Below are 25,582 nucleotides of genomic sequence, written 5' to 3'. Positions count from 1 at the left end.
CAAAATACTTTTAACGCCTTGCTGAATCAACGTGACACTGGGGTAGAGAAGACACATCAAACGTAGATGACACAGAAAATTTGAGACGTCGTCCTGTCTATTTTCTGTCTCGTCTCCGTTTTTCTCTTTGTCCTCAACCCTACACCTGCACCCCCTGCATCCTTACCATATTTTCTCTTTTAACGCAGTTCCGCAGATATGAAAGAGTGAACTAAGAAGTGTGATGCCGGTGGTGACAATGTGCAATACATATTGGTCTCAACTTTCAGCGAAAATTGACACGGATTGAAAATGTTTGGTAAGCGTCGTGACGCCATTACTTTGCATGCTCTTATTTTTGTGCCAGTCACCCCGGGTCGGCTGAAAACGGGCAGCAGTCCCGGTGTTTCTGAAAGGACCACGGCCAGCCGTGGGCAGGTGAGAAAGCCTCCGCAAGCCGGATGTGGCCAGCGGACCGTGTTTTCAAAACCCCTGAATTAAACCGTTATACCAAAGAAGGCGTGAGTATACGTCAACTTTGGGTTCAAAGCAATGGTAACATAATTCCTAAACCCCTCTGACATTTCAAGACGGAAAAGTTTGATGCCGGGATTAAAATAACACAATACATTTACAAAGGTGACTTTCAGTTGTTTACAAGTGGGCGGTAATACCAGAATCTGAAAACGGATTTGCGCTGCATCAAAACAACTTCATAGTTCAAATGTCATCACACGAGCGCTTTGTATCTGAGGATGAACGGAAGAAACTCTTGCCTCAGCATAAGGGCATTTAGCTCACATTTAAGCGCATTTAACACGTACACGCAGCACTTGTGTTTTTTCCCAGTTTGGAAGAAAACAAACAGCCTAGGAGATCCTTGCAGATATTGGGAGCAATGAATTCACTCTTTCTCGTCTTCGTATATACCGTTGCCTTGCTATACGGTAAGTGAGCAAAACGCCATTAATTAGCGAAGTAATATATGTTTACCATTCAAGCAGAAACCATTGGCGACAAGACATGTATTTATGACCTTTGCGCTGTCTCTCTCAGCATGTGCGTAGAGATCGCGCACATGTCTTTTATTCCTTGATTACATAGTCTAATGCGCAGTCACTCAGTTACAACTAAGCTTAGTATTTCTCATGTTGGTGCCTTCGTTGCTTGTCGCGGGGCGTCTATTCACTTTAACTTGTTCAAAAAGTAAGTCGCGATTAAAGCTTGATCAAATATATCTTTGTTTCTGTTCATTGTCCCCTTCAAAAAGTTGTCTTGCAACTGAGCCGAGTGATATTGATTTCTACAACAATATATGTGAGAAATGGTCGTATAAAAGTAAAGAAATACAAGTTTATAAGCGTGTGTGAGAAAACTCTTGCAAGACAACTGCATTTCGAAAAGGACAGTCAGCCATTAAAAAGGATCATGAACATCCCTGTCTTTTTACCAATAAAACAATCCTCCTCAGAGGCTCCGATACAAATTGACGTGCCTAGGAATATCTAGTTGCCTTTGGCCACCCTTTAGAATTACTTATAGCCCCTTCCACTGGCAAATAGCGAGCGCTCGGCGCGCGCTCGCCGAGCGGATTCTTGTTTCCCACGCGAGATGAGAGCAATCTCTCCGTGTGTCGCTTGTAGATCTGAAGCCAGTGGGGCGCTCGCCGAGCGGCTCCAACCGCTCCGTGGAAAAGTGTAGGAGCGCGTCGAGCGGTCCGGAGTAGTTCTCCGCGCAGCCTTTTTCGGAGGAGCACGATCTGCAGTCGTCTGTTGCAACCTTTCAGTTTCGTTATCGACATTCTCGCGGGGGAGTGAAGGAGTTTCGCGACTTTTTTGTTTCGACTGCTAGGTGGGCTCTCTTGGTGTGTTTGCTTTCGTTCCCCTCCTCATGACCGACTGGCCCGAGCATACTGCGACGATGACATCATTGCAGTTAATTTCAGGAGGTCTAATAAAACGCAGTAGCAGCGACGAAGATACCAGCTTAGCTCCAGCTCGAGTGACGACGAGGCAGCCGTTCTCGGCGAAGTGTTTGCAAAGTCATTTGGATGGTCAGGGAAGAGGCCCAAGATAACGCGTTACGTCGAAGGCGTTGTGCGCGCCTATTCGGATGAAGAGCTACGTATGTCGTTTGCTTGTTTTGTGGGCTCTGTAATGTATTTGGAATAATTAGAAGACAATACCCCAAATACTCCGCAGATGGAAGTCGCCTTCGGAGATGACGATCGCTTTACGGCATACGTGTTTGGTATCGCTTAATAGCATCCTACGGCTCGTACAAGTACTTCTAGTTGTCTTCATCGGGCTTATATAACTGTAAGGAAACATAAATTGTGTCTTAACGTCGAGGTCACCATTAATCAAGTAGTAAACAAACAATTTTTTGTTAAAGCATAGAGTTCCGGTCAGAACTTCATGCTTTCAGCAAGATAGCAATGGGAACCGCAACTGTTCAAAAGCGAGAGCAGACGCTCTGGAAGCGGTGGCGCTGGGATCGTTACGCTCGATTTCCTCCGCAGCCCGTGCCACTGGGACGGATCACGTGACCGATCGCTCACGGAGGCCGACCGCTCGACGACCGCTAGCGCGGAGCGCTCGGCATTTGCCAGGGGAAGGGGATATTAGACTTGAAATAAACAAATATTTATATTTTTGATAGAACGTTGAACGGCGCTGTAAATATCCCTGTGTTTTAAATTAAGCCTCATCAGCATATATTTTCACTGAAGAGCGCCGGGACTTTTTATACCACTTTAAAAACGTAATTTCTACGTTTAGCCTGGAATAGTGTTTTGCACAAAACAGCAGATTATTAGTTTGTGCATAAAAATTTAGGCTTGATATTTTTGGTACACGTGAAAACTAGCAGAGTACATTCCTTTAATACAAAAGAGTTTTGGTTGTTTCAGTCGTTCATGTCCAGGTCTAGTAGTCACTTTCGTGGTGTTAGAACTAAAAGTTCCCTCACTCCCGTGGAGATTATGGTTTGCTAGTAAGTAAGGCTCATGGCTTTCCGTTGCCTTATCTCCGTCCGTACAGATCTTCAGTGAGCATAGTGAATGTATATTGAAGATGACGCTATAATCATTCGGTTCGACAGTTGGTTAGACTACATTGGTTGGAGGTGAATGCTAACATTTGAACTGTTAGATTCGCTCCTAACTATCTGCCGTTAACCCTTAATAATAGTCCTTCTTACCCACATCAGTATATTAAAATCTCGCCCCTTGCACTGGTCGAGCCAATAAAACGCGACACGGCAGAAATTTCTTCATCTTTATTTCTCGTACAGCTGTATTGCACTCATCAGAAATATGTGTTTGGGGAATCTTTTCCTTCCCGGTACCGCCTTGACGAGTGTTACGTACTACCCAACGTCCGCAAAATTCTCTGATGCATTTTATTATAGATTTGGCCAGGTTAATTAGAGGGTACTCTTAGAAAAAAGGTCGTACTATTTACTAACTTGGTTAGTTACTCTTGTCGCATATTTTGCTAACTTCTTACCAACTACAGCGTGTAACAGGTGTGTTCTTAACAGTTAACACTTAAAACTTTCATAAAGGTGTCGTATTATTTACTAACTTTTGGTTAGTTACTCTTGTCGCATATGTTACTAACTTCTTACCAACTAGAGCATGTAACAGGTGTGTTCTTAACAGTTAATACTTAGACATTTAACAAAGGTAACTAGTCTCATCAGCAAGATCGTGCAGAAACCACTACATTGGTTTAGAGGTGAATGCTAACTGCTGTAAGAGATCTAGTTCCCATTTAGCAGAAGAAGCTAGGGGGAGCTAGCTATAGCTACATTCAGAGGCTACAAGAATTATTTGCATTGCTCGCGCGGATATAATTGCACCGTCTACAGTTTATTTGCACAAACATTACGCACGCCATAAATCGGCTGAACGCACCACATACAGGGATCACGTAAACAAACGCAGCACGCGACAACACGTATCTAAACCCACGCTACACCGATCACTTGCTGCGTCGTTTGCTATTCTTCTTTTATACCCGTCTTTCTCAAAGCACGCCTTTTCTCCGGTGACAACCTTGCCAATAAATAATTTACATACAACCTGCCTTTTTGTCGCTAATATCGTATCTCGACATTGAATATTAATGGTATAAGGGATTAATCTCTTAGTAAACATACCGTTCACGCTGTAAATATTTGCTCCACTCGATATTACTACCTGCTCCTCTGAGGCTGACAGCCCATGTTTCCGCCTCTATGTATATTTGTTTCTACAGCGACCTATAGGAGATTCAAATATCGGACAAATATAGCGGTTTAGAACAGATCATGCAGTACCATGTGCCAGCTCAACGCGCAACGCTGCGGTATCATCAAGCACCCATTTGACTCAAAATGGCTAGCCGCGATTGTTATCTTCAAAGTTACGAATCTGCTGCGATGTGCTGGCGTAACCGAGTTTTCAGAGGCTTGACTTTCTTCGAAAAAGCAAAGGAAAGATAAGAGATGGCCAAATTACTTTAGTAAATTCGTTTGTGAAACTGCGAAAAGTAAATGAATTACATCGTAAATTACCGCAGACTAAAAGTAATTACATTACAATTACTTCAAAAAAGTAATAAAATTACTTTCACATTTATTTTCAATGCATCGAGTCAGTCATTTGTGCTCTTTTTATTTATAGTATATGTACCAAAAGTCAGGTCTTCCTGTTTTCACCGCAAAAAGCCCCATGCACCACGAACCGAACGATACTGAACGGTCGTTCTGCTGGCCGACACGACATAGGCCTTTAAAATTATAAATAGCTTCTTCTTCAGATGTGACTAAAAAGAGTCGGCTGACCGGTTTTCAGATTCATTCAACAGGGAACGTTGTCAGTTAAAAGGTGGTGTTTCCCTCTAACTCATCGAGAGTGACCAAAAACCTGTGTAAGTACCTTAAGTAGGGCAATGGGAGATCGATCTTACAGTAAATCGTTACATGAAATATTTACCTTACGTAATCTAATCCTATTTTCACAAAAGCACTAGTTAACGTATTCCCGGTCATACCTCTCAAGGAGTATTGTTCCCAAAAACCCGAAAAGGCTAAATTGTTGCGCGTTATCACACAAAGGGGTTGAATATTCACTGGGCGGAAGCGTCGCTACCTAAAGAAATTAATGCCGCGAGCTTACTAAAAACGTGTACTTTCCAATCAAACGGGTAGCGATATCTGCTCGCAGGCTTATTTGCGTATAAAGGTCTCAAAGGAAGGCAGTGAGGCATACTGCGAGCGGTAGCTGTTTTGCTCGATTCCAGTTTTTTCCGGCAGCGAAAATCGCCTTTACTTAACAAGGCCAAGGATACGCATGAAACGTCCGGGGCCTTGACAAGGCGTTTGTTGTTAACTATTTATTCCGGTCGTTACTTCTTCACAATGATCGAAGCTTAGGGTTTGACCTTGCTTGACGCTCTCGAAAGAAGGCTGGAGATCTATTTGTCCTGTCCTCTCAAGTTTTAAAATGTGCTGACCTCACTTGTGATGTACCCTTCGCATTTTGGACCCTAAGCCGTTCATCCCTGAGCGGACAGTGGGGTGGAAGCTACGTGCTCGTTGGAACAGTCATGCGCCTATCTTTCGCAACATAACCGGGCTCTCGTTCATACCTGCGAGCAGAGAAAGGGACGGGTCAGGCGATCAAAGGAAGATGGTTGATTGTTTCTTGTGAGCTGGTATAGGTCCCACCCCAATGTCAGATTACGTATGAAAGAAGTATAGTGTCGTCGTGGTGACGTGACGGCAGCGAATCTGCTTGCGTGGGATTCTTGAGCCGTGGTCTTCCAGTCATGTCATTGCACGTAAGCTTTTCTCTTTCGCCTTTCCAGCCGCCTTTGTGCGTCTGTCGAGCTCTTCGTACGAGGATTTGCGTTCAGATGGCTGTCGTTTATTTGCTCTATTGTATGTTTCACGAAATTTCTGTATAAAAAGTATCTGTTATCTTTTCTTTTATAAAGTTGGCAACTGGGCTTTCACTTTTGGGATAAAAGTAACTTCAAAATTAACGAATATTGTTTTCTAATTTACTGAATGAATGTAATTCATTGCACTGCTGAATCGCCAGCCTATAAAAGTAATCTATTACATTACTCATTCGCAAAAAAGTAATTTCATTACCATAATTTTGTTACTGCAATTTCATTAAAATAATGTTATTACTGCCATCACTCGAAAGGACTGCCTACTGTCCTTCCACGGCGCTGATGAGCGATCAAAAACGCGGAATGGCTAGTTCACGTTGTGGCGTAGGTTGCGTTAAGAGCAACACAGGTAAAAAGCTGATACTACAGTTGCTACAGAGTCACCGGGACAACTGTTTCATCGTGCAAACCATCGACAACAGGGAATCACGGAAGCCATAAGAGACAAGCAGAAACCGCGAAAAAACCTGTTCCGTCTTGTTCAGCAATTTCCGACTAAGTGACATCCGTTTCGTTGGAGTCGCGAATACTCCAGCACAACCTAATGTAGCAATGAAACCAAAGCTACAGAGCCGCAGCACGCCGTGACTGAAAATGATAATCAACTTTCCTTTCTTTTTATAAATAAACAATTCCCCTTAGAATTATAATGCAATTAAATGCAAAGGTGCAAGCGAGCCGGACAAGAATGACGAAATGAATCCCTGGAGAAGGGGAACAAGAGGGACAAAGGACCAACATAAATCTCCAAACACAGCTAGGTGACCGGTGAGCGTCTGAAAAAATCCGCCTGGTCGGGGTAAATCCGCCTGGTCCGGCTACTGACGACTAACCCCTGGTTAGCTCAGTTGGTAGAGCGCTCCACCTGTAACGGAGAGGTCCCGGGTCCGATACCCGGTCCAGCCGGATTTTTTCAGACGCTCACCAGTCACCTAGCTGTGTTTGGAGATTTATGTTTGTCCTTTGTCCCTCTTGTTCCCCTTCTCCAGGGATTATTTTCGTCCCCTTAGAAGTTCTAATACAGATTGACGTTCCTATTGATATGCAGTTGTGTTTTGCCACCCTCCGAAATGACTCAGCCTTGAAAGAAAAATTTGTTTTATAGAACATCGAGAACGTTGTATCTGTTTTACTTCAATTTAAGAGTGCCTTCACTTCGGCGTAATATACTTTTTTTTTTCGCTCTTTTCATTGTATGTAGACCATAAGAATTTTTATTACAAATTTAAAAGCAATTTTTGTGTTAAACCTGGAATCAGGTTTCATTCGGAATAGCTGGCTCATCCTTGTGAATAAACCTGGAGACAAGAAACGAAAAATGAGGACAACCACAACACTCTCTCTAATTTAGGGACGGTGTTGTGGTTGTTCCATTCTTTTGTTTCTTGTCTCGAGGTTTTTTTCTCTATTATCGTGCAACAGCTCGCCTGGGCAGTAAATCTCATCTTAGCAGACTCTTAGTTAACGCGTCAAAATGCTGGCTTTATAAGTTTGGTACATGTGATAACTAATGCCAAACATTTCTTTAATTTTTAAGATTTTTTTTTGTTCACGTTCATGTTTAAAAATCCCTTCTGTAGTTTTTTTGGGAATACCGCTTTTCGCGCTCCCATTGAGAATATGATTTGCTAATCAGCGAAGTGCATGCTTTCCCTTGCCTCATCTCTGACTTCACACATCTGCACCGATCGTGGTTTACGTTCGTTGAAGGAGACGCTACAATTATTCGATTCAACCGTCGGCGTAGTTTGTGCCGTTAAGCCGGTGTCATACTGCTTATACATGACACAAAACGCAGTCTGCATTCCTATTCTAACGCGAGTCACAGCGAGATTCGTGCTTTAAATGCCACATGGCAATGCGTTCGAGAAAACATTTGGCACGCAGCATTCGAAACAAGGGTGTTGCGGTAACTCGTGTTTGCCAACTGTTTTTTTTATAATGCATGAGCAGTGTCACTCTGGCTTTAGAGTTGTTCTTAAGTTTCCGCCGTTGTCACTTATTAAAGCCCTTTATGCTGATTTCAGTATATGAAGGCCTCATCATTTGCATGCGTCAAGCTTATAAAACGAAACACTGCGCGAGTTATTTCCTCTTTGTTGGTCGTAAAACTGCGATGTTCTCAAAATAAACATTTACTTGGTCAAAGGTTTCATCCGGGGTTCGAACTTGTCGATTAAACATGCGTGCTGCTTAATGCCCTGCGTCAGCGAAAAACGCTGATTCTGTTTTCGTTTTCCTTTTTGCCAGCGTAATTAAAAGGTACTCATAGAAATAAGGTCGTAGTACCTTCTAACTTTCGGTTCGTAACTGCTTGTCAGGTACGTTACTAACCTTTAACTACAGCTAGTAACAGGTGTTTTCTTAGCAGTCACTAACCGAGGAACTTAGTAAAGGCAAATAGTCTCATCCGGAAGACGAAGTAGAAATTACTGCATTCTTTTAGAATCAAAATGGAACTCCTGTAAAATATATAGCTGCCACTTAGCTCAAGATTCTAGAGTGTGCAAGGTATTGCCCAATTTAAAGGACGCAAAAATATTTGCATTGCTCGCGAAGTTAGCTTTATATCTCCTTCACTTTATATTGCACAAATACTACACACGTCATCAGTCGTCTGAACGCATCACACGCATGCAGACTTGTACACGCCATTAAAAATATGTCAGCAATGACATATACATTTACCCAAAGCAAAATTGTAACTAACTGCTCTTGTAACTATACTCTTACATAGAAGTAAGTGACCGTTACTTCAAGGAGTAATCTGTTAGTCTCGCAGAGTTACTTTAACTTTACGTCGTAGGGTGAACAAAAAATAGAATATCAATACGAAGCCCAAAATGAGTGTAGCACGGGTCGGCCGTCCCACAGCGCAGGGTTCTTTAGCTAGATGTCTGGTGAGGAAACGGCAGCGCAGCGTCCCTCCATTGCGTGAATCAACGACTCCCAATTCGTGAATCTACTCTTTAACATTCTTACTAAAGGATTAAGAAGACTGACGGCAGCTATTGTTTTTTTTTTTATCAGTTGGATTAAGGAGACTAAAAATAACTCGAAAGATTCCTGTAAAAATACGCATTCTACCGACGATGTGCCCGAAATTGTAAAGAAAGCAGCAACAAAAAAGAGATTACCATTTTATTTAGGACACAAACAGCGGATGCACGGCAAGGGCGACAGGAATGTGGGCAACTTGAAGCTTCTAGAAGAATAGGTAAAAATATAGAACAAAATGAAATAAACATTTGCATTTCCAAAATATGAAAGCTGCTCTTTCATCATTTTCAGCAACCTGCCAGTTACGGCCGTTTTCAGTCAATTTCGGTGTTGAACTGTGTTTCAGCGAAATACGGCACTTCCACTCTTGTTGTGACATTATGCTAACTCTCGTAGTTACTATACCCGAAGAGGTCATTGTTAATTGTCTCGAGCTTTTGGAAGGCGCGCAATCGTTAGATATCCGCCTCTCTCTATGCTCGAAAGCAAAGAAAGAGTGAAGTGACTAATATAACAGACGCGCAGAGACCTTCTATACAAACTCGCCTAAACTTAGACAGTTTTTTTTTTGTTTTTTGTTTTTTTTTTTCTTAGAAGGAAATTTTTCGATATTGGGAGATTTTGGAGTATTGTTGGAACCGAGAGCCAAGGTTTTATATAACTGCGCTTTCCTCTTTTCTTGTGGGCGAGCAAGCTGCAGCTTGCAAACAAAATAGCAAAACAAAAAATGAATCTAGGTGTTAGGCGACCTGACGAAAGGCTTTGAGCCTCTGAAGACTGCCAGGCCCTGCGCTTTATAAGTGCAAGTGATAACGTGATTTAGGTAATGCTCATCTTACAAAATAAAATGAACAAATTTGTTTGGTGTTTATATTCCCACTTTTTTCTTACGTGAATAAAAACGAAAATGTGACGGATTAAACCATCCGCTTACCTAAATATCTAATGGGATTACTTTACAATTGCTCTGTAAAATATGTAAATATTGCATTACAAAATTACTAATAAATATAATGAAATAGATTTAATTTCGTTACTTGTAACGGATTACGTAAAAGTTCACATACAGGGATGGCATGCACAAACCGAGCTCACAAAAACAAGTACATGAATGCTCGCTACACAAGTCACTGCCTCTCTCGATAGATATTTTTTTTTTTTAATTTTACACCCTTCTTTTTGAAAGCAGATTTACCTCAGTGATAATCGCAGCAATCAATAATTTTACAAAAAAAAACTATTTTTAATTTAATGCTTCCTTTTCTCGACATTGATTTTAAATGGTAGAAGGGATACATATCTTAGTAAATATAACATTCCCGCTGTAATAATTCGCGACGGCCAATGTGACTACCTGATCATCTGAACTTCACAGCCCTGTTTTCGCCTTTCTGAATGAAAAGCTCTATGTAGCAATGAATCAAAAGCTACAGAGCAGCAGCACGCCGTTTTACTCATAGAGTTATTATAATGTACGCCAGAGGTTCAACTGGCGCTAGTGTCTATGCGACTTCCGGGAGGCAAATTGAAGCAGACAGCAACCAGTCTACTTTTGCAGTGCTCCTGTGCATTCCTATGCGAAAACACGCGCACATTTGGTCACTTCACCGGAAAATAACATAAATAACTTGTGTTATTTCGGTTGTACTGTATAGTGTGTACCTTTATTAACATTATGAAAGTGTAATTGCTTTAGCAACGGCATCTTTCTTTACCACTGAACGGTGTCAAAATTCGGTGTATTTCAGGCCCAAACCTCCGTACCATCCATTTCGTCGTTTACCCTGAGACTGGGGTTTTTTTTGAAGAGCAGAAGTAACAGAAAAAACAGACAGGTCTCAGAAGAGCAGCAGTAACAGACAGGTCTCTGTTACTTCTGCTCTTCAAAAAAAAAAAACCCAGTCTCAGGGTAAACGACGAAATGGTTGACTTCCACCAGCTAGCCTGTACTTTGACTCTTTTCTCCGTACCATGACAGCTATGTAAAAACGAGCGGCGATTCCAAGCAAAATAGCGATCGAAAGGAATGAAAAATGTGTTCAAGGTTAGCTAGCGTACCGGTGCCGCTCATATATTGCTACTATGCCCGTCGTGTCATTATATGAAAATGACTCCGTCGTGCGCATCTTTACGATCGGTTAAAAAAAACTTTCGAACGTAAAAAAATAAATTACGTGGGCTTCAAAAGGTGTGTATTTTCATTATTTTCTATGTCGGGCAGTTTTTATCGGGCACCTGTTTTCTGGCTTCTCCCTTCTGCAAAGATTTGGAGCGTGCGGGTGATGATTGGAACCCAGAACAAGCATCTTCGCACATATTCATGAGCAGAAAGAATAAAACTAGCAGTACTTATTTATTGGAAATCAAACTATATTACGTGGCTTTCAATTTATTTTGATCGTCTGCATGCACAAGCAGTCACTTATTCAGTGTTACTGCGTAGTTCTTACCGTCTCTCATAGTTTCCCAGATGTCTTTCGTTCGTTTGACACATGTATCCCCCAAGCTAGAAATCGCCGACGCCGTGTTCCACCTAACAGTGTCCGACAGTGCACAAAATTACATGTACGAAGCAGTTTTAGCACCGTTTTTCATGCCGCAAATTTAAAAAAAAAATGCCGTAACTGACCAAATATTCCGTCTGCGTGACTCACAAATGTTCTAATGCGCCCAGTGCGTACGAATTATTCGTGATTTTTGCTCTTATAATCGAGCGCAGAGAGAAAATGCACTCACTTTTTCCCATAGAAATGCATTACCGAAAGTCAATTTCGGACTGGTTGCTGTCTGCTTCAATTTGCAGCAGCACACTAGCGCCAGTTGAACCTCTAGCGTAATTTATATTAACTCTATGGTTTTAATACACGACTGAATATAGTTATAAGGAAATATTTTTGTTGGGCGTAACTTAACAAAATAATATATACATATATATTTCTATATATATATATATATATATATAGAGAGAGAGAGAGAGAGAAAGAGAGGGAGAGAGAGAGAAAGAGAATTGTCATTTTTGCACTAATTCTCATATGTAACAATAACATTGTTCAGGAAGAGCCAAGGGTATAATATTTATTTTTTAGCTTTTTCGGGTTTTCTTAGTTTTAAGTTCACCGGAGGTCTCCTAGTTCCATGCAAAGCAAACACGGTGTCTTTTTCGTGTTCTTCGATCGTTGGGTGCCATCGGTATGGTGTCTCGTCGGTGCCTTCTGAGAGCTCGCCCTTTGTTCTTCACAATGTTTGGCCACCAGACGTCGTCACAGCAAACAAGGAAATGTATGTGCAATGTGTACGCATAAGTGAGCCAGAGGGAAACGGGACCCTTCATTACATCCGTATACCGGCAGCGAGATCACCGGCCTAAATGAGCAGGAGTGCGTATTGCGCCCGCGATCCCTGGGATCTGCTGGTAGAGCATGAAGCTCTGGAGCACTCAGATGCTTTGTCCGTGACCCTTTCTCCGTGACAATGGCCCTAAGAGGCGTGCAAGGTTTATGGGTCTTTGCCGAAAAGAACACCTCCAAGTAACCTGTCTTACGCCTCTTCGGGCCATTGTCACGTAGACAGGATCTTGGCAAAAAATGGTCAGCTGCTACCTGCATAGGCATCTGAGTGCTCAAAAGCTCATGATCCCTTCCTTGTCAAAACTTCGCAGTCCCTCATTGAGTCCTTTAGTAAGGATGTTCCCGACCACTCGATGGCGTTTTCAGTCGATGTGGAAGAACTCTTTTACTCTGTGCCCCACAAAGACTTGTTCCTGGCGGTGCGCGAGTGCATTGAAGAAAAGGGTGTTGTTGCCTTCCAGAATTCCAGTGGAGTGGGCATTGACGGTTTTTTGGAACTCCTAATGTTTTACTTGCAGTCCACCTTAGTTCCCTTCGACGGAAGCTACTATGTACAGAGAGATGGCATTTTCATTGGCTCGAGCGTTGCTCCGGTGCTATGCGACATTTACCTAGCGAAGTTTGATAGGTCTACTCTATGGAAACGGCATTGTGTCAACAGGTGTCCAAGGTATACAGATATCTTGACGATTATCTGGTGTTCTTAAGGGCTGTCGGCAAATTGTCATTGCAAAAGGTTGTAGATGATGTAATGACCGTTTTTAAGCGCTGCTCTGCAGGCCTAAAGTTCACCTACGAACTGCAAGACGGTCAGAATTTGCGGTTTTTGGATTTACGGTGGCAATTCACTGGGCAACGTGCGTGTTGGCGTTACAACCCGCGAATCAATAAGGAAATCGTGCCATACGATTCAGCCGATTCTAAACTTGTGAAATGAAACATCGCCACGTCATGCCTCCAAGCTTCACTGTACAGGTCTTGTCACCATGCCATGCTTGACAACTATGAAGCTCAGGTCAAGCGGCTTTTAGGAGCAGGATTTCCTCTGTCTGTTTTGCTTGGTGTCTCTCAGAAACTCTTGAAAAAAGTCAAGAATGGTTCTCAGAAACCAAAAGTAAAGCCTAAACAAAGGCCTCAGGTTATCCCATTTGTACGTAAGGTTCCACATAATTTAGAAAAAGTGGATAACCGGTTCAATGCGAATGATTTTTTCGGCGCCTCGCAAATTAGCACAACTTTCCCCACGCGTAAACCAGGCAAACAATAACAAGAGGTCATGTACGGTCAAACATGTCAACATGTACGTGGGTTGCGTGGTGGGTGTCATCTACAAAATCCCATTGTCATGCGGCCGAGTTTATATACGACAATCGGGACGCTGGGTGAATGAGAGAATGCGTGACAATGCCCTTTTCCTGCGCTCAATGACAGGAGGACACGTATACGTACACTGCAGAGACTGCTTCTGTCACCCCGTCTTCAAAGATACCATAATCATTGGCAGGGGGTGAACAAAAGTGCAAAGAGAGGTGCTGGAGGCGCATGCAATAGAAAAAGCTGACTCGGGGCACTGCGTCAGCCAGCCTTTGGTTTACCCTCACAAAAAAGAGATCGATTTTAGAGATGCATGGTGAGCGACACGGCTTTGGTTATTTAGGCGTTGGTTGGTTTTGTGGTGTTTTTTTTGTTTGAGCCTTTTTGAATAAAATTTCAGTTGATAATCAGCGCTTGTCCTGTGTTCTACTCTCGTTGTCCTTGTCTTTTTTGCGCGCTGCTCCCAATTTCTCAAGTCATGAACCAACTCGCCTGCATCGCCACCTTAACCCAAAATGAAACCAAAACCAAGGAAGTCGGGTCCTACTTGGCGCGGTTATACAAACGTTAGTTCTGCCCCCGCCCCTCTGATAGCTTTCTCTCATTGCCACGGAGAGACGTCCCCGAGTATAGCCCATCATTTTCGTGGTGTTTTAGAACTGAAGAGTTTTCGTGCGCCGCTTCGATCGGCGTTCAAGTAGCTTGCGGAACCACGCTCTTGCAAAGAGTCTGCGTCCTCCCCATTTTGCGACCCGGACGAAACCTGTCAGCCAGAAATTTCTCTGAACCTGCTAAGCTGCTGAAACCCGGTCAGCGCGACTACCCACCGGTATTGTTTTTTAGGAGTTTGCCGGACGTTTTTGAAAGCTTTGATTTATTTGTCTGTTCAGGATGCTTACCCTTTTTGTATTATATTCCTCTGTGAGAACCAGAAAATACCAGTTCTCGTCGACGGCTCGGACTTCGCAGCATGCCGACGAAGAAAGCGAGCATCAAGCAGTTCGCGACGCTGGCCATTCGATGTTCTTGGATGATTGATTCAGTAGAGATAATCTTCGGAAAGTCTTCCTACCTATGTTCCCTTTCTTCGCAAAAAATAGCTGTTGGGTATAGGGTAAATGGCGGAACAAACAAATTCGTTTTTTTTAATGTCGTAAAAAATAAGCAGCACTTTTCCTAACATTCCCTAGAATAAACGGATTTCCTTCGCACGTCGTGAAGGGACTCTTCGTCGACACTATATATTGCATATGCTGTGTTAGCTGACATATTTCTCGAATAAACCTTTTTTGCGGATCACGCAGCACCGTACGGTACGTGCAATATGTTAATTGATCGATGAGACTTGATCGATTTCATGTTGTGAGCGAGGAATGCCCATGCCTTTCAGCTTTCTTGAGTGTACCAATATTTTCGACAGTTAATAGCCTTGAAGTTTGACACGGCTGAGTGCAGGTTTTCGGAAAAATCTGCATAAAATGCAACAAACATTCCACCTGTCTTTGATTTTGTTCTGTCGACTACGGGGCCACCAAAAATAGCTTTCATTTGTTTTGTTTTTTTTCAAGAACTTGTACATTGCTTTTTTTTTAAGCATGGAGAAATTGTATTCGCTACAAGAATCAAAAGATTAAATAGCATTGATCAATTTAGCCACGACCAGTGTTCGGAATTGCGTTTACGCAGGCCGCTACTGCTTTTTGAAGAACTCAAAGCCTAGCGCAGTCGGCCCACAAACGCGTACTTTCTCCAACCCAAAAACACGCGGTGTAAACCACTTCATTCGAGAATGTCGCTGGAAAGGTCTATAGAATTGACTGCGTAGGCACATAAAGTTGTAATAGAGAGCTTTCGATGATCGATCCCATACCTCCAATACCCCTGATATCGATAAGATGCTTGGGGAAAAACGGCGACGGTTTATCGGGCATAGCTGTCGAAGTCATTGGAATGATCTACTAAAACTATCTAATGTTCACTTTCTCGATCTGCTTAACTTGTATGGCAACCGCATTTACTGCCCGTGGAATATCTGAGGTGAAACAGCTAGTGGAAAGGCAGTAATGGCAATAGATGCAGCTACAACTAGCTTTTTGTTAGACTGTAGAAATAGAATTCTCTCGGTCCCCAAAGAACAACAGTCCCTGTTTCGCGATGAGTTTGAGTCCATTACAGGAAATGACTCCCTGCTTCTTCATCCTGACACTTTGCGACCGTAAACCCAAAACAATATCAGCTACATCTCAGGTAGGATAGACTCTGCAACGATGTTGCTTATTTGTAGAAAACAAAATTGTGGATTCCAAAATCGAATATAGAAGTCGTGCATATATTCACTTTTTGCAATAACAAATTCCAACGCAACTTGTGTTTGAATATCCACTCGCTAACTGAATGATTACAGAATCTGCAAGTCTAGCACGCGAAGACGAAAAGGATACGCAGTATGAGTGCGGAAAACGCCAGAAATCGGAACATATTTCTGCAAGAATCATTAATGGTACCGAGGCTCCCCCGCATCACTGGCCCTGGATGGTCGCAATCTATAATTCAAACGATACCTTACTCTGCGGAGGGGTCTTAATTGCCGAGGAATATGTGGTAACGGCAGCACATTGTTTTCGGTAAGTGATTTTTGTTTTCCGATTTAATGTAAATATGTATTTTGATTTGTTTTCATATAACACTTAGTTGCTATCTCGGATATTCCCAGTCCGTTCTTTGTTAGTTGGAAGGGTTATTCAGCCAGTCCCGGTGCAGTGCGGTTTGAGGCACGAAGCAGCACACGCGTTTTTTCTTTTTGCACCGTAAAATTCGCATTCGATGGCGGCACATAATTAGACAAGACACCCAATAATCCAATTTTCTTTAAAGTTTAAACAATTAGCGTGTGTTAGGCATTCAGATTACACGCGGTGAGAAAAGTAGCCTTTAAACTCCAATATGAATTTCTAACTTGAGGCCAATAAACGATATTATGCCTGTTAAAGGGGTAGGACGCAAGTTGTATCTCAAGTATATTAATGATATTTGAATATTATTTCTAAATATAAAATTTACTGAATTCGGTAACTGTAACTGTCTCTGCTTTTCCTTCCTAATTGAAGAAATCAAGACGCTGATGAGTTTTCACTTCGTCTTGGAACCACACTCAGAACCAATGTTTCACAATGTAACACTCCACAAGATTCTAATATACGAGAAACGAAAACCAGAAATCCGGAAGTATCTCCAAAATTAGATGAAGAATACCATGAGAATCCTGAAAGCCAGGTGATCTGTGTTGAAGTTGAAAGCATCTGCACCCCTATTCAAGACAACTGTTGCCTTTTCATGGTACGTAAAGAGCAACGGTCCCAACATCTTCAAATGTTGTGCATCATGGTTTTTTCTATATTACCTTTACAGAAAGACATTGCTGTTGTAAAATTAAAAACGAAAGTCAAATATACGGACTATATTCAGCCAATCTGCCTTCCGAAAACCTGTGTCGATCCCCCTCCAAGAAGTACACCCTATGCTGCTGGCTGGGGAGGAATATATGGTAAATGGCCTGATTTTAATATTTTCTACAGACGCGAATCATTATAAAACACAACTCCGCAACTTTGAATGATTTCATAATTTATATATTAAACTGGTAATTAAAAAAAACTTTCATGATGCGGTTTGTGACATAGAGCTTGTACGTCGATCAGACGGCGGTTGGTGTTTCACACATGCTGGCATGACCAATAATGTCCTGGAATGTACAAAACTTCGTCTGGTCTTTATTAATATTTCAAATAAATATTTGTTTTACTCCCAGAGTATTATGAATATTATGAAGACGAAGAAGAAATAGACGACCTTGACATTCGGAAACCAATAAACAAAACATCAAGTGAAGTAACTAGCGTCGAACCACAAACGGAAGAAACAAACTTGCTCATATCTCGAGACGCAAACACACTGATGGAACGAAAATTGGATTTCATGGATCAGGAGCAATGCTCTGTCCAAATGAAAAGCCAAGTTCCTGGCTACATCATTTGCACGACTGGAGGAGTATGTAATGTAAGTAAAGAAAACCCTGAATTGTGCTTCCTATAACACTCAAACATCATATAATAGATCTTATTTCTTCTTGCATCTAAGTTCATAAAGCATGCAATTCATTTTAGTGTAACCCTTTAATCCTAAATGTTTGTCCAGCCGATTATCCGTCCGTCCGTGTCATTATTTCACCGCTGTTTAACGAGGAAATTGACGTTGCCTGCCCTCTCACGTTAGAAAATCGGTTCCCGGACTAAATTGAGCAGGACAATCAGAATCACGTTACCTGAGCACCAATTTAGTTTTTTCGTTAAATATGGCGACAAAATTGATGTCCCTTGATTTAAAAACCGATTTAAAGTAATTCCAAATTTAAAGAAACTTACATCACGTGACCTGTCAGGTGGTCTTTACGGTGATTTAGCTTTCCCGCTAAATCTAGAAGGAAAAAATTTGTTTCCCCGATAAATTTAGCACTGAAATATTTGTCACAAGACTTATACACCAATTCCTTTTTTCTCTAACTTTAGGGAGGAAATGATTCAACCTTGATTCTCTTTTTCTCACGAAAGGCTTTAAAGTTTCCTTATCAAATTGCGACGAGTGTATCTTAAATATTGTATCCCATGCATTGCATGACTTTGGAGATAAATGCCGCTCTGTTCATCTGGTAAAAAACTAAGTTTGTCTCAAGCATCTCGATTTGTCTAGAAGTTTTGAATGATACGTATACTAATCTGAGGTGTCTCCAATTTGCTTGTGTTACTAAACTACGTTCTCAACATGATATAGCACCTTGGTTGCACATTAATGCTTTCTACTCAACGAAAGGACACGTTCGGGGCAATATTCGGCGCCGCGTTTCTTAACGAGATCTAAAGATCGAAAAGACATATCTCCTCCTTGCGCACGTGAAACCCGCCACGATCACCTATATTCCTGCACGTATATTCAATCCGCCGGCGAGGGACAAATACTTTTTACTATAGATATAATTAATCACCGGCAGTGAGGAATATCGTCCAGTCGTGATATTCAGACCGCAGAACAAACAAACGCCGTGTAGACGGATATTCCGGCTCAGGAAAACACGGCGGAGTATTGTTCGCGACACGCGATTGAGCCCGAGCTTTGAGAACTGCTGCGGGTCGACTGACATGAGAATACACGCAGAGCAACGCTGGACGCGGGTACGCCAGAGCGAAATCGAAAACGATAACCATGGGAGGGTGCAGACGGGGCCTCGCCTGGGGAGCATTAAATGAGGCCTGGGTGGGTAGCGGTTCACTATACGATGCAACGCGGACGCTGTCGTTAGTGGCGCTGTCAATCAGCTTCAAAAGCAAAGATGCACTCTACATTTAGGTAATAATAATAATATCACCTTATACACAGATCCAAATCAAGGAACAAAAAAAAAAGTCTCACAGATGCACTTCTCCGTTTGTGCGTGAAAACGGGTAGTCCATTCAAACTATGTTTTACGCGGGTACTCCGTTATCACAATCCTGCAAACAGTTTCTTCAAACATATATTCAGTGTTGAGCCACAAAAGAAACGAAAAATATCGACAAAATATATTCGTTACAATTTAGATATCACGTACACACAACTAGGGAAGTTGCAGTGTGACCAATCTGCCAAATACTCACAAACAACAGAAGAACAGTCATGATTCCAACAGACGACAAAAGCGAGGATGATGTGTACAGGGGAAGACACACATTGGCAACTAATAAACCAACGCGCTTTGTCAAGGTATCTGGTGGAATTCTACAAGTAATTGTAATACTGTACTCAGGGAATTGGAGAACACATGAAGCTTCCTCCTCATTGTTAATCTTGTACTCGGCCAAGGTACGCAGGAGAAAATTTAAAAAAAAAAAGCTCGGCAGGACGACTAGTTAACCTTCAGTTTTCTGTATACACGATTTCCTCGTTTCCTTTTTTTACAGATTTTAAGAAGTGGAGGGTGTGAAATTTTTAAGGAAGCTGGTTGACATATGCAGGCACATAAACTTTGTGGAGCCTAGTTCCATAGTTAGTCTATATTGTTTGTATCTGAAACTTTTCCGTGTTTCTTAGTTGCCTTTTTTGATGGTGTTCATTTTGAACTCGGATGTGAAGCAATGATTCGTTAGAATGACAAATTTGCGCAGTTCATTTACTGTCAATAGGTCAAGTTCTTACAGGTGATCTTAAAACACTATATTTTCAGGTTTGGCTCCATACGCGATGTTCCGCACCATCCTTTTCCTAACTTATTTATCTTCGTTTTTCGAAGTCAGGATGCATAGATCGGAATTTCATATCTTAGTTTTGACTCTGCTAACATTTGCTAAATTAGTCGTCTCAGCCAGATGTCCGCGGGCTTCCGCAGTCTGCATAATTAGAATGATATTGTTCGTAAGCGATTTATTAGATGATCTTCATGGGAATTCAACGACAGATGCTTGTCGAAATACATCCTATATATTTTGTGTTTGTGGTATATGAAATTGGCGTACAACTGCACTGAGTGCATTGAGTTGTATGTAAAAAGATGAGATTTGTAAGGATAATACACCTTTGGGGCGTTCGAAAGCACATTAGTGGTGTTTTGTCATTGTTGTCAAATATAGAGTTTTCAGAAAGCTAGTTCATTATATATTAAAGTCACTTTGCATGCTTTTGACTGCATCATCATAATTTTTATTAGCTAGGACTAATGCTGTATCGTCAGCGTATTCATAGAGGTTAGATTTTAGAGGGAGTTAAGTAAAACCGTTCATGTAGATGTTAAAAGCATAGGGTCAAAAACAGATCCCTGAGCCACACCGGAATTTGTGTGCACAGTGTCACTGAAGCATTTTTCTTTTCTAACTCGTTGCGTCCGGTTGAAAAAGTAATATTTAAACAAATCTAGGAAGTTCCACTGAAAGCCAAGGTTTTCTATGTTATGTAGTAATATGGAATGGTCAATTGTCAAATGCCGTTGTCGGGTCAAGTACTACATTATTTGATGGAAGTACTACATTATTAGAATCTATTTGTTTAGTTCACGTAATATGTCATGGCTTCAGTTAAAAGCGTAGTACAAAATTGTTGCCGAAAGCCTTACGTGGTGGGGTGTTGCTAATAAGTGAATATGGCTCACAAAAGTGGGTCATAATTTTTAAAACAACCCTTTCCTTTATCTGCGAGGTGAAGGACATTAGTGCGGTGGGCCTGTAGCTGCCTAATTCATTTTCCCCTCCTTTTTTATAAACAGGTCGGACTATCGCAACCTTAAGGTTATCGGGTATAATTCTGTCTTCTATGTTCCATCTATTACCGCCAGCAAAACATATTTTAAGTAGTTATAGTTCACTTTGATGTCTCCTGATCTTAGTTGATCATATCCCGCCATGTTTTAAGATTGTCATACTGTTAATTATCTTTTCTCTGTCGGTATTTGTCGTTTGTGGTATAGCTATGCCGTAATGTACATTCGACAGTGGCTTTCCAGTGTCTGTGTATTGTTTGCTGGCTCGCACAAATCTTGTAAAGCTTTAGTGAAGTTGTTATTGAAATTGTCACTGAGAGTATAGTGATCGGTGACTCCAACGTTTTTTTTTATACATTCCTCACTCCTGTCTTAAAGTGGTTTTCCCATTATTTGATTCACAATTTTCCGCGTTTTCCTTGGGCTTTTCCTACAATTCTGGAGTTGTGTCACATTGGATACCTCTTTTGGTAGTCGAATCTTCTCCATCACTCTATACCGTACCTGCCTGGACTCTTCGTTTAGTGTTGCATCTTTGGAGTTTTGCTTACTTCTATTCCAAGATCAATTTTTTTTTTATAACTTACTTCTAGTATTTCGTCGTTAATCCAGACAGCTCCCGGCTTCCGCTGTTCAAGTCTGATTGTTTTAATAGAGCTCTCATATATTCCTTTGAATATGGCTGTCACTCTTTTGAAAAGGTTTAGGTGGTCTAGGTGCAGCAAAGCGCTCCAGTTATATATTTTATTATTGCTGTCTATTTTCTATGATCTAGAATTTCCTTGAATCGTTTTCCCGGCGAGCTTTTAGTTTCGGCCTGACGCATAATTTTAGAGCGACAAAGTAGTGATCTGCTATTTTTTGTTTCATTATTGCCACTATAAATTTTTCGGTACAAATACGCAATATTACATGCTCGATACAAATTTTGGTCACTTTGACACCTAGGTATTCTTTACGTGTGTAACCGTCAATCATATTTTCCAATTCGAAGTTTTACAATATATCAAGATTTTCTTTTACTCCGGGTTTGCTGCGGCACATAACATCGATGTTGAAATCGCCTGCTAGTACGACATGGTCATCGTTATTAAAAGTGTTCAAGAGTTTTATGAACTCATCGTAGAATAAGTTTCATTTACGACTGGGTGCTCCATAGAATGCAGCTATCGTAAATGACGCTTCAGGCCTACGAACAGTGAAGACAAGAACTTCTGCATGATTTATAAACACCTCCGCACGATCCGAAAACCAATCATTTTTATGTGAGCTACTATTCTTCCTTCTTCCTGTCATCTAGACGTAGTGAAATTGAATAGAATCTATCTATCTATATGAAACGGCAACGGTTCTTTTGCCCCAATGTTTACTTCAGTCAGTATTATTACATCGATATCTTCGAGCTAACTACGCTAGATTCATCCCAATGTTTTAAATGCATCTGATGTTAATTTGAACAACATGCAGGAGCTGTTCTTCCTCCTTTCCTCTTCTGCTACAGTACTTTTTACATATGTATTCCAGTCGTTAAGTGTGCTACACGTGGCCATTTTATCGAATTTTGTTCTGGTCATCTTCCTTGTCGATACGTATCACTGCCGATCCTTCGCTTTGCCTCACCAGTATCTTTCCATTTCTCATGCAGACAAAGCTGTATCCCCTTTTCCTTGCACATTCCTTTGCGTTCCAGAACAACCATTTCTTTCGCTTTGTCAACTTCTCATTGATGAAGATATGATTCGCCTTTAGCGCTTTGCGCTTGCTGAGTTACCGGTCTTTTTCCGATCTATTGTTGAATCGGACAATGATCGAAGCATTCTTACCGTGTCTCGCTCTTAGCCTGTGCATTGCCTCGACCTCATCTGGCTCTGGAAAGGTAGGTCTAGCCTCGTTGCTAGATTTTCAGAATTGTTGGCAGGTCTTCGTGTACGTTTGGGACAATCTCATGGATGGCAATGTTTCTCCTTCCTTCATATTGGTTCATATTTTTAACTGCCCACTCTAGGTCTTTTTTTCGCGCATCATTGTCAAATGTAAGCAGTTAAATCTCCTTTGTTATTTTGCTTAGATCGCTCGTGACAGTTGTTAGTGAGTCGATCTTTTTTAGCAGATGGTCGTACTATTTAGATAGAAAGTTCGCTGATTTTTAATATATTCAATGGTTTTCTCCTGATAATTAAGTTTTTGGATCTAAGTGTCGTGTTGCACATACTGCAGATTCAGCTTCTTTTCGATGTTTTCAATCGTAGTTAAAACCGCGGTCATCTTTTTGTTTTCTTCCCTTTCTGCGCCAATATAGCCGCTTGTACGTGATCTGAAGTTCCGGCAATGTCCTTGGCAATCTGGTCATCTCCCTGCTGTTTTGACGTTGGGTGTTCAGTTTACAGGTTGCACAGAGCGAAGTCAGCGGATTTACCGCTTTATCGGCTTTTTATGTGACACCCGAGCACTTCCCAATATGGTACAGGCTCTTGCATTTTGTGCATTTTATCACTTGACTATCATCCGTCATTTCTTTCATACATGCTAAGCAAACATTTTCCTAGATAAGAGAAGTGACTCAGTACGGGAGAGCGCAGTCCAGCGAAGTTTGCAGGGCGAGAAGAAAGAAAAAAGAAGAAGCATCCACCTGAGGAGCAGAAAGAAAATGTTACGTTCTGCTCAGTCACTCCGCCTGACTGCGCTGGTTCCCAGTTTGCTGTTTGCTTATATGGGATATATCCCGCGTTGTCTGGTACGTCTTGCGGGTTATCTTCCTCTTGTCTACCTGGTCGTGCGGTGTGTCGTACGGCTGTGGTGATGTTGCAGCCGTAGCCAATCGCCTGGCCCGCTTTGTTTGTTTTCCTGAGCAGAAGAAAGAGAAACACGGCTCCTATAATTATCATACGCCCTCTCCGATACTGCTGTGAGATTACAGACCCACAAGGCACATGCACCCCAAAACTAAATTTTTTATCTAGTCGTGTCACATCAGCGGTTGGACATAAACCTCAACCCAAACCTCTGCTAAGGTTTCGATGGTAACCGGTCCCATGTTCAAGTGATCATGCTGTGCTCCTGTCTATTCGATGAACTCTATTTAACAAACGTCGGCCATGGGTGGTCTTCGCGCGTTCCTTTTGACAACGTCAACCAGCTCTGTGAAGGAAAGTTTAAAAGAAATAGTTCCTCAGATTACACCGGGATAAACATACTTCTGCCTCTGTAGAATTCTTCGTGAGTTCGGCTGCGCTTCATTTGGGAAACATGTTTGTGTTAAATTCTCGATATTTTAACTCAATATAGTTTTGTGACCACAATATTCAGCCCGCACTCTCATTGTGTCACTAAGAGAAACTTGTAGTTATGTACTGAAACCACGCGCTAAGGATTAGTTGTAGCCTTTTTTTCACTCGCACTTGTCATAAAACGAAGTACGATAACGTCTTGTATGTCCAGAAGTGCGCGTTGCTTGCCTTCTAAATGGTAATGTTCTTGTACGTTCAGTTAGATTCTACACTGTTCTACACGAATAAAATTACGAGCTCCTTTTCTAGAACTCTGTAGAACAGCTCTCAATTGGAAATAACAGAAACATGCCTACCTGAAAAAAAAAATCTTTCTTCCTCTTGTTTACGTTTAATTGCTATCAAGGGAAATATCTGGAGAGCCAACATTTGTGCAGCTTAGTATGCATTAACTTCGTAAAGGTTGAGTTGCAGTGCTCGGGCTACAAATATGAAGGCTGGACAATATTTTTAAAGTTTACGTGAATAACGGCGGATTTATGTACTGCTCTTACAATAGAAGCATTGGGAGATATAACCTTGTTGGAACTTTGTGGTCAACAAGAATATTTCTCAAATATATGCTTTCAATTTACAAGCAACACCTTGATGTCTGTTCTTTTGTTCGTTCTGGGCGTTTTTGTCTCTTGCAGCAGAACGTTGGAGTCATTAACGCTTATGCGCTACACCCTGAAAACCTGCAAAACGCAGTAACATTAGCAGTAGTAGTTCTAGTAAATCAAGCTGAGAAATTTGTTTTGTTTCATAAACACATATTTCAAAACGTTCTGTTTAGTACAAAAAATCGCATTGAGTCTAATAATTTCTTATGCTTTATCTTCAGGGAGACAGCGGAGGACCCTTGATGTACGAAGATAACGGTCGGTGGACTCTTATTGGTGTGGTTTCTGACGGGCCAGATGACTGCTTTTTCCCGGAGAGACCTTTGCTCTTTGTGAAGGTCTCGCACTTTGTGGACTCGCTTATTTCGAAATTTATGCAAGCTGAAAGTAACAATGACAAAAATGCCACGTGTGCTACCGAGGATGCCCGTAAAGAGTGTGTAACGAAGTTCTATCAGTTCTACAACCGGTCTGTAGAACTATAAGACATTTTGAAGGACAACCTTCGAGGTAATAAAAATTTAAGAAACAATTTTATGCCTGTGTACAGTTTTGTTTGTCTACATTTGTGATCTTACTTGCTTCGTGCAAATATGCGGGATTCCTCTCGTTGGAAACTGCTAATGTAAATACGGTGAGTGAGCAGGGCAGCTGGTGGAAGTGGCCTCTTCTGTCACCTTTTCTGCCACTGTAAACTGGCTGTAAACTGGATTCCCTTCATCTGGCGCAGGCACCGGTTTAATTCATAATGTAAACTGTCTTTCCTCCTGCAATGCTCGTGCGCAAAATGCAATAAAATAAAATTCTTTTTTTTTTTTAGCAAGAA

General features: G+C 41.6%; 1 protein-coding gene across 1 annotated transcript; it reads left to right on the top strand.

Moving 5' to 3' along the window:
• Positions 1–877: 877 nt before the first annotated feature.
• On the top strand, positions 878–25,241 carry LOC120842778 (enteropeptidase-like). The gene is made up of 6 exons (XM_040213954.1): positions 878–926; positions 15,993–16,212; positions 16,696–16,924; positions 16,997–17,132; positions 17,397–17,644; positions 24,978–25,241. Exons 1-6 carry the CDS (start codon positions 878–880, stop codon positions 25,239–25,241), a joined length of 1,146 nt encoding a protein of 381 aa, XP_040069888.1.
• Positions 25,242–25,582: the final 341 nt, after the last annotated feature.

Source organism: Ixodes scapularis, unplaced genomic scaffold (assembly GCF_016920785.2).
Source record: "Ixodes scapularis isolate PalLabHiFi unplaced genomic scaffold, ASM1692078v2 PGA_scaffold1__304_contigs__length_218370807, whole genome shotgun sequence".
In the NCBI taxonomy this organism is placed as follows: Eukaryota; Metazoa; Arthropoda; class Arachnida; order Ixodida; family Ixodidae; genus Ixodes; species Ixodes scapularis.
The sequence above is the reverse complement of the archived record's forward strand: the minus strand, read 5'-3'. Positions and strand labels throughout refer to the sequence as shown.

Excerpts from the sequence above, each read along its gene's own strand:
- LOC120842778 (XM_040213954.1), top strand. The coding sequence starts at position 878 with ATGAATTCACTCTTTCTCGTCTTCGTATATACCGTTGCCTTGCTATAC. Across the intron at positions 927-15,992 it reads TACCGTTGCCTTGCTATACG|AATCTGCAAGTCTAGCACGC; the intron begins GTAAGTGAGCAA and ends GAATGATTACAG. Across the intron at positions 16,925-16,996 it reads ACAACTGTTGCCTTTTCATG|AAAGACATTGCTGTTGTAAA; the intron begins GTACGTAAAGAG and ends TTACCTTTACAG.